At 35.9% G+C, this 9,402-nt stretch overlaps 1 protein-coding gene across 2 annotated transcripts in view; it reads left to right on the forward strand.

Moving 5' to 3' along the window:
- The window catches only part of ROCK1 (Rho associated coiled-coil containing protein kinase 1), a 120,170-nt gene extending 113,677 nt beyond the window's left edge, over positions 1–6,493 (forward strand). For both annotated transcript variants that reach the window (XM_081561793.1, XM_081561794.1), the window contains exons 28-33: positions 1,340–1,410; positions 1,604–1,692; positions 2,696–2,774; positions 2,931–3,192; positions 3,510–3,717; positions 4,935–6,493. In XM_081561793.1, coding sequence (XP_081417919.1) covers positions 1,340–1,410; positions 1,604–1,692; positions 2,696–2,774; positions 2,931–3,192; positions 3,510–3,717; positions 4,935–4,938 — 713 coding nt within the window. In that variant the 3' untranslated portion in view covers positions 4,939–6,493. The remainder of the gene's footprint in view (positions 1–1,339; positions 1,411–1,603; positions 1,693–2,695; positions 2,775–2,930; positions 3,193–3,509; positions 3,718–4,934) is intronic.
- The last annotated feature ends 2,909 nt before the right edge of the window (positions 6,494–9,402 follow it).

A 9,402-nucleotide genomic window follows, 5' to 3' on the forward strand; every position in this document is an offset into this window, starting at 1 on the left:
AATTGAAACTCAGAAATTAGATTGCCTGGGTGAACCCTGGAGCTTTGCCAGTTGCTAGGATTACCCTTGGGCAAGTCAGTTCACCTTGCCAAGCCTTAGTCTCTTCATTTGTAAATGGAGGATGATAGGAAGACCCATTTTATCCTATATCCCTGAGAATGTAATATGCTTTGTTCATGAGGTTATACATAGATTATATATGAAGTATTACTTGCACTTGATAAATAATAAATATATAGTAAATGTTACCTGTTATCATTACTCTAAGACCAAACTGTTTTACAACTTTTAAGTTACACAGAGGAAGGTAATATATATTCCCCTTAGGGTCATGATTTAAACAATGGTATAATATCACATTATAGCATTGTACCTTAAAGTTGGTTGCTTTTCTTCTGTGTTTCAAATATAACAGATCTAAAAAACACAATTATGGTCTTATCTCTCACCTGATATAAAATAATGATTTCTAAATTGAATCATAAACATTAATTATATTTAGTATGTATTTAATATATTTAAATGTTAATGATAATAATTATAAAATGTCTTGATTGAACTAGTCAAAGAGTTTCTGGTGGGCACAAACTGGTAAAACATTAGCAGTTTTACCTGATGAATTCTGTGTTCTTTTACTGTTTATTCTGATACTACAAACTTCAGAGGCTTTATACCTCTTTATTTTACTAAGAATTGTAATTGGACTTGCCACTAGAATTAGGGAACCCCTCCCCAACCAAATTTAGACACTTTTAATTAAATTGTTATAGATGTTTTACCAGAAAGTTTATCAGAATATTGTACTGAGAAAACGAATAAAATGCTTGTCTCTTATTCTTTATATCTAGTTGGTTCTGCCTGCATTCCTTATTTATTTATCTTCTATTCTTATCTTCTGTGAGTAATAGGACACTTCTGTACTTTTGCTTGCTCTTTCTCGTATAAATCATGGCTCTGACTTGTTCCACTTGCTGCATTTTTTTTTTTTTTGGCTCAGTACTTTTATATCAATCTTAAATGATGTTTAAAGTCTTCTGTATCATATCTCATTTAAGCTGCAATCCATTCCAGTCTTGCCTGGCTGTTAAGGGTATTGTCATTATTTCATACTTTTATGATTGGGTACTGAAAGTTAATTTTAAGGGGAAAGTGGCTTGGAATTTTTTTCTGCAATTTTTGTATGGCCATTAAAATTGATTTGTGTGATTGAAGCATGAAAGAGCAGATTTTAGCACTTATTCATGTAGCTGTGTTCCAATGCCTGCTGCTGCATGCTGTCAGACAGCTTGTAATAGCTTTTCCTTTTGTGACAGAGTACTATGTATTTTTTTCCTTCTAGAATCAAGAATTGAAGGTTGGCTTTCAATACCAAATAGAGGAAATATCAAAAGATATGGCTGGAAGAAACAGGTACCATATAACTCATTTTTTCTAGTTGATATTTTGTTGTATATTTTATTTTTAAATCATAGAACTTACATTAATTGTCATTGTTTTTAGATTGATACAATATAATCTAGATATAAAAGGCAAGTATTATACTTACCACTTTAAACCAAGTTAATACTGCTGTTTTCTCTTCCCCTTGTTTTTTTCATTTTAGTATGTTGTGGTAAGCAGCAAAAAAATTCTGTTCTATAATGATGAACAAGATAAGGAACAATCCAATCCGTCTATGGTATTAGACATTGAGTAAGTTGCCTTTTATTCAGTCTTAAGTCTGTTGAGTGTTAAATTATTTTTAGAGTTACCATTTAGTTTATATTTTGTTATTTAAACTATGTTATAAACTTCTTTCCCTAACAAATTTAAATAACAGCTTTATATTAAATCCTACTTTTATCAAAATATGAGAAAATATTGCATACCTGACTGATGTATTCAAAAAGCATTTTTTGTAAATGTCAAGTATTCATTGGTATTACATTCATAAAACATCTCAAAAAGTGTATAATTATGTTGGTCATTAATAATAGGTCAAAAAGGGCCAAGCTAAAACACAGAGAAGTTCCAGCACAGGGATCCCTCACTGCCCTGTTGTAGCCATAGGAAGTACCCTTCCTGTGCCCTGCTCTAATCCCTGACAACCACTAATCTGTCCTCCATTTGTGTAGTTTTGTCACTTCAAGGATAAATGGAATCAAATAGTGTGTAACTTTGAGATATGCTTTTTCACTCAGTGTAGTTCCCTTGAAGTCCATCCAAGATGTAGTTTTTTTCTTTTCATGGTTGAGTGTTCTGTTGTATGAATATATCAAGAGTTTGTTTAACCATTTATTTGAGTTTTTTTCTAATTTTGGCCTGGTAAAAATAAAGCTGCTTTGAACATTCATGTACCAGTTTTCATACAGATTTGTAAGAAATTAACATACTCTTTTTCTGGAGTGGCTCTGTAGTTTTTACCTTCTGCCAGTTGTATGAATGATCTAGTTTCTCTGTATCACCACCAGCATTTGGTTTTATTCCTATTTTTATGTAAAAAATTCTGATAGGTGTATAGTGAAACTTACTCTGATTTTAATCTACATTTCTCTAATAACTAATCTTTTCCTATGCTTATCTGCCACCTCTGTGTGGCAGAAATGGAAAGAAAATTTGTTCTTTTCCCTGTAACAGGCAAGTGAAATACCTGTTTGTGTCTTTTACTGTAAATGTGTTTTTATAATCGCCTACATCTTATTTCTCTTCGTTTTAGTAAATTGTTTCATGTTCGTCCTGTAACACAAGGAGATGTGTACAGAGCTGAAACTGAAGAAATTCCTAAAATATTCCAGGTAAAAATCTGAAGTTATAATTGTAGAAGATCCTTTACCTAAGTAATAAGTGTATTTGTGAAGTAAATGTAAATACATCAATACTTGTATACATTTGAAACTTGTATGTGCAGAGCCAGCCTTTTTTGATGTTCTGTTTACCATTTCTGAATGTAGATATTATATGCAAATGAAGGCGAATGTAGAAAAGACTTAGAGGTGGAACCAGTACAACAAGCTGAAAAAACAAATTTTCAAAACCACAAAGGCCATGAGTTCATTCCTACACTCTACCACTTTCCCGCCAACTGTGAGGCCTGTGCCAAACCTCTCTGGCATGTTTTTAAGCCACCCCCTGCCCTGGAGTGTCGAAGATGCCATGTTAAGTGCCACAGAGACCACATAGATAAGAAAGAGGACTTGATTTCTCCATGTAAAGGTAAGGCATGAAAGTGATTCTTACACCATTTAATAAGATAACTTCTTCAAGTGTAGCACTTCCTGTAACAAGTTGAAAAGAGATAATAAGATGTAATATTTGGCACTGGTGGAGCCACATATATATTTCTGATTTTATTTTATTTTTACTATGTTATGACTAATGTTTTCTCCTCAAATTTTCTGACTTAATTAAAAAGAGAAGATATTGTCCAAGCTTAATTAAGTGTAGTAAATCTTTTCAAATTGTTAAGAACCTTTGAGATGGCTCCTTTAAGTATTACGTGACTTTGATTGTGCTCTTTTTTCTTAAAATAGTAAGTTATGATGTAACATCAGCAAGAGATATGCTGCTACTAGCGTGTTCTCAGGATGAACAAAAAAAATGGGTAACTCATTTAGTAAAGAAGATCCCTAAGAATCCACCATCTGGGTTTGTGCGTGCGTCCCCTCGAACAGTTTCTGCAAGGTCTACTGCAAATCAGTCTTTCCGGAAAGTGGTCAAAAATACATCTGGAAAAGCTAGGTAAGAATTGAAGTGTTAACCTTTCTCACACTAAGTGACTGGATAATAGCTATCAAAACCCAAAATCAATTTGTTCTTTTCCCTGTAAAAGGCGTCATTTGTAGTTGGGTCTTTATGTATGACTTAAAACGACTTTACAAATTAGTTTAACTGATTTCTGTTTAAAGCTCAGAATATGTATAAATATCATATTTATTTAGTTCCATGTCGGGTTTTATTGTCATTGGTTGTGTTATACGTGGTACATATTTCACCCTTAATGTTTTAAACAACTGTTTATCCCTTTTTAATATAAATAGGTTCATGTGAAACTTCGCTCATATTATTTTTAGCTATGTTAGCATAGGTTTTTTTAAAATCAAAATTATTCGACATTATCACTGTTACAGATAAACTTTTCAGTTAAGTACCCTTTTTTTTCTTCTTTTTGGGGGAGGGTAGTTTAACTACTTTCGACAAAATTTTTTTAAAAAAGTTTATATGGTAAAATGAACAATTGCAGGGCATAATTAAACCCTTTCTTGAGAAGTGGCTGTGCTATCTTCAAAGTTCTCTAATGCGTGGAACCATGGGACTCAGAGAAATTAAGCAACTTGCACAGATCACATAGCCAGTTTGTGGCATAGTCATTGGAACCCATTTTTGTCTTGTTTCTAAGCCTGTGTTTTTTCTCCTATACCAAATACCAACTTTCCCTAGAGTGTTAACCCTCTATTGTGAGGGATATTTGAGTCTAGAACTGATTTGTCTCTGCTAATGTCACCCAACTCTTCCAAGCAGGCTTAAAACCATCTTTAATTCATCCTGTTTCTTTCATTCTGTATTATCAGGAACCAAGTCTAATTCTTCGGATTGACTCACATTCGTTCCTCCTTCTGTATTCCTCAGCTGCCTTACTGTTCCAGTGCTTTATCACCTCACTCTGGTCTTCTTTGTGTGGAACCCTGTGTCAGCCTCTCCTGTACAGGATAAAAGCTGAATAAATCTAAAGTACTTAAAATTGGTTTACAGCTTTGTAGGGGGAATAATGTGTTTGAAACAGTAGAAGCAGAAAGGAGATAATGGTGTATTTTTCCCCTTTTCCTGCTTGCCAAATTTTGTGTATTACTTAATTATTATATATAATGTATATGTACCTTTCCTTTCAAGTGTTGTTTTTTGTATTTATCAGCTGAGCACATTACTTAACAATTTTTATTTTTTTTCCCCCTCAACAGTTAACCACCTGACCTAGTGCCTTGTGGAATTGCGTGGGATGCTACCTGATGAAGCAGGCGTCTCTAACCATGCAGAGCAGACAGGCTGTTCCTTTGACACACATATCACAGGCTTCAGGGTTAAGATTGCTGTTATTCTGTCCTTGCTTTGGCACAAAAGCACACTGAGGATTGTTTATTTGTTTTGTTTTGTTTTTTCGTTTTTTTATTGCGGGTTTGCCTACAGGTAGATTAGATTAATTATTACTATGTAATGCAAGTACAATTGAGGGAAAGCTTAGCTAGATATATTTTTTTAAAAAGGTGCTGCCTTTTTGAATTTCTAAGAAAACGCCTGTCAATCATGATAGAACACAGTTTTCCTCATACCAGTGAGAGGAAGAGACTTTCACTTTCAAGTGGAATGGCTGTCACTATCAAGATCAGCTCATGGAAGGAGTAAAGAAAATATCTCAAAATGAGACAACTGAAAGTTTTTTTAAAAAATAACTTCAGTTTTCGTGCTCTTGCAAGACTATACAAAACTATTTTAAGAAAGCAGTGATATCACTTGACTTCAGTGCCCTCACTGTAGAATTTAAAAGCCTTACTGTTGATTGCCCATGGTGGACTTGATGGAAAATAAATATCTTACATTATGCTTTACAAAATACTGTATGTGTTTCAGCAAGTTTGTAGATTGGGGAATGGGAGAAGGCAAAAAAAAATTTACATTTAATCTATGCATTTTTGCCAAGCCATATTGAGTTATTTTTACTACTAGAGACATTAGGAACTAACTGTACAAACGAACCAAGTTTAAAAGCATTTTGTGGGGTACATCATTTCTGTAATTGTATAATGTGTTTCTTTGTGGTTTTAAGTGATAAAGACATTAAGTTAACAAACATATAAGAAATATATGCACTGTTTGAAATATAAATTATTCTAAGAACACCTTCAATGGGAGTTGCATTGCCCTTTTAGTGCCTTAATTTGAGAGAATTATTTTACTGCCATGACTATAAAAATTTCAAAAAACATATTTTCAAAAAATTATGTGTGTCCAGGGGTTTTTTTCATTGATAATTGGTTTAATTTAAAATATTTAGAGGTTTGTTGGACTTTGATACATTGATACAATCTTTGCATCAAACTACCTGCTTAAATAATGAATGACTTTATAAAACTCTGCAAAAATATGTAGAAAGTTGCACCCAATATAAAAGAAAATTATGGCAATACATCTGTGATGTTTTCCAGTTAACATAGGAATTACCAGATAAATACTGTTAAACTCTCGTTCAATAACAAGAGTTGATTCATATGGGCAGTATGATTTATTGTTTATTTTTTTAACCAAATACCTCCTCAGTAATTTATAATGGCTTTGCAGTAATGTCTATCAGATAAGAAGCACTGGAAAACCGATTCGTCTCTAGGATGATATGCATGTTTCAAGTGGTATTAAAAGCCGCACTGATGGATATGTAATAATAAACATATCTGTTATTAATATGCTAATGACTCTGTGCTCATTTAATGAGAAATAAAAGTAATTTATGGATGGAGACCTTTAATAATGACTGCTATGGTGTTTTCTCATGGCTGAGATGAATAGAAACCATGCTATAAATTAGTCCCTGACTGCATACAAATGTTTGTAAAATCTCATGACTAGATTAAAGTGAATTTTTAAAAGATAAAACTAGTTTGTGCTGTAAAATAAGAGTGGCTACAATTGAAATGAAAAGTTGGCTAATGTCTGTTGGAAACAGTTCTCTGTGAATCTCTTAAGTTTCTCACATCCAGAGAGTGGAAGCTTTGACAGCCTTTGTTTGTTCTACATGGTCTTTGTCAAGGAGATTTATATAGTGAACAGCCTTGGGAGATACTGTGTTTCCATAAAGAAGGCAGGTTTGTTTACTGTTGTATAATGTTTCTCCCCAGGGCAAAAGTTGGGCAGAGTTCTTGTGCTTACTATAAAAATATAAAAGATGCAGGTACCCTAAACTTTGACTCCCGCCTCACTACATGCTCAGCACCCCCCTGGACTACTCTGCATCACCCCTGTGGGACTCAGAGGGCAAGGGGAACTGATGGGAACGTGAAGCTTGTGCTGCTTGCTGTGCTGTTAAGTGTAAAATCATTTGGCTCCGACCCAGGGTCCATGAAGTGATGGCGGGCTGACGTGCAGCATGCAAGTGAACCTCAGATCCTTCACAATTCTGGACAGTGTCCTTACCAGCTCCTCAGAACCGTCACCATCACTCCAATGTAGTATGTCCAGTGTAATAAGGTCCAGTAGAGTGCAGAGAACACAGTGAATTTTATGTATTTGACCGAGAGCACTTTTTAAACAACAACAACAAAATATTAACTTGAGCAATAAAATTATTGAGAACTGACAGAGCTTTCAGCAATGACTTCAAATGCCACATTGCAAAACCAGGTCAACCAAGAGAGTTACTTCTTTCCTAAGTTCAGGAAATCACTCAGTCCTAAAGTACATCAACATGATGAAGGTCAAGGGAGTGTCGTGGTCAGGAGAACACCCCCCTGCTAGTGCTCTGCAGTACCCCTGCCTGCTGCATGCCCTCAGGGGATCTTCCTGATCCAGGGATTGAACCCACGTCTCCTGCATCTCCTGCATTGCAGGTGGATTCTTTACTGCTGAGCCTTTGGGGAAGCCCAGAAATACAGCAATCACAGCGAAAAGCCTAATCATCCCTAGGACCTGGGAAATCCTCTTACTGCTGGAGTCATGTCCACCCTTGAGCCTATTCCTGTGTGTAGAGGGTGTTACCAAACCAAACTTCGGTCCACCTGCCCCATACACAGCAAGGCCATCTACTGACCCTGTAAGGAAGGGAAGTACAGTGTTGATTGCAGGGCCAAGCGAGAAGGCCTCACGCTTCCATTGGCTTTTACTGATGGGTAAAGACGGAGGGATAGTGTATTTGGGTGTGTGATCAGCTTGTGCACAATTCTTGACTGGTTGATTGTGATGGTACTAGGGTGATGTTTTGGGAATCTCAATCAGCCTTCTGGTTCTAATCGCTTTGGGTCTATGTGCTGGTGGTCAACATGCAGTTATCTTTCTCTGTTTTGGTGGTGATGCAGTCACTAAATTGTGTCTGAGCCTTTGGGTCATATGGACCATAGCCCGCCAGGCTCCTCTGTCCATGGGATTTCCCAGTCAAGAATACTGGAGTGTGTTGCCATTTCCTTCTTCGGGATCTTCTTGACCCAGGGATCAGACCCAGGTCTTCTGCATTGGCAGGAGGATTCTTTACAGACTTGAGTCATCAGGGAAGCCCAGGGGTTTTAGTATCTGCAAAACAAATCAAGGATACAGGATGAGGGACACATGTACACCTATGGCTGATTCATGTCAATGTATGGCAAAAAAAACACTACAATATTGTAAAGTAATTAGCCTCCGATTAAAATTAATTAATTTAAAAAAACAAGGATATAGTTCAGGATATTATCTAGAGCCCTTGAGGGGAAACTAAAGCTCCTTGACTTTATTTTGTAGCTAAACTATTGTTACTTAATCTGCTTGATTGTTTTCCTTTGTTTCTGCATTTTCTCACTGATTGAATTTGCTCTTTGGAACTTCTGGAAGGCTTTGGAGGCTAAAGCTTTTCTACACACAAGAGGTGGACGTGATGGGGGATCTGTCCCTCGGAAGGCCCTTTGAGGGGTGTGCTTGGTTTCAAGAGAAGTAGTGTTGTGATTGGTTACACGGGAGGCCAGACCCACACAAACCTTGACATCGAGAGAGGAGGAAGGGTTGGTTTGCAAAGGGAAAAATCAGGCTTCTCTTTTCCAAAAAGGCTAGAGGCAAAAGCAACAAATGTTCCTTATAGTTGCTGGTTGCTCTGGTTCTCTATGGGGAAAACCTGGAAATTTTGGCACATTCTGTAATCTTTAAAACATTGAATAACAACCAGAAGATGGATTTGTGTATGGTGAAAAATAACATAGGAGTAATCACTGTATGAAAAATTAGCGTACACATGGTGAAGTTCTCTGTGGAATCAAAGAAATCTGAATGTGAGGATAAGTACTAAATTGGGGGTAAAACTACATGTGATTAAAAGATCGTTTTTCTTTGGAAAGTGTCCACATTTTTTCCTCCCAAACACAGGGCCCACCACCAATCTTTGTTAAAATGCGTTTAAGTTTTTAGGAGGACAGAAATTTCTAGTTTGTTGCTCTGGTTCCCAGGTGAGTTATCAGAAGAAAAACAACACTTGACGTTTTTTGTTTGTTTTGACAGAACGTCCAGTCACACTGAAAACTCACTTGAAGAGTACATGAGATTTTTAAACCAATATTTCCACTACTACCACCCAGTTCTCCACTTTAATTTTCTGCTTCAGTGCTCTAAATACCTTGCTCCAAATTACACGATATGCAAATTTTCTTTTTCTCGTTGTAGAAAACAGAAGTAGAGAAAATTAAAGTAGTCTTTCTGTCT

Source organism: Giraffa tippelskirchi, chromosome 14 (genome assembly GCF_054371585.1).
Source record: "Giraffa tippelskirchi isolate mGirTip1 chromosome 14, T2T-mGirTip1v1.2.pri, whole genome shotgun sequence".
NCBI lineage: Eukaryota > Metazoa > Chordata > Mammalia > Artiodactyla > Giraffidae > Giraffa > Giraffa tippelskirchi.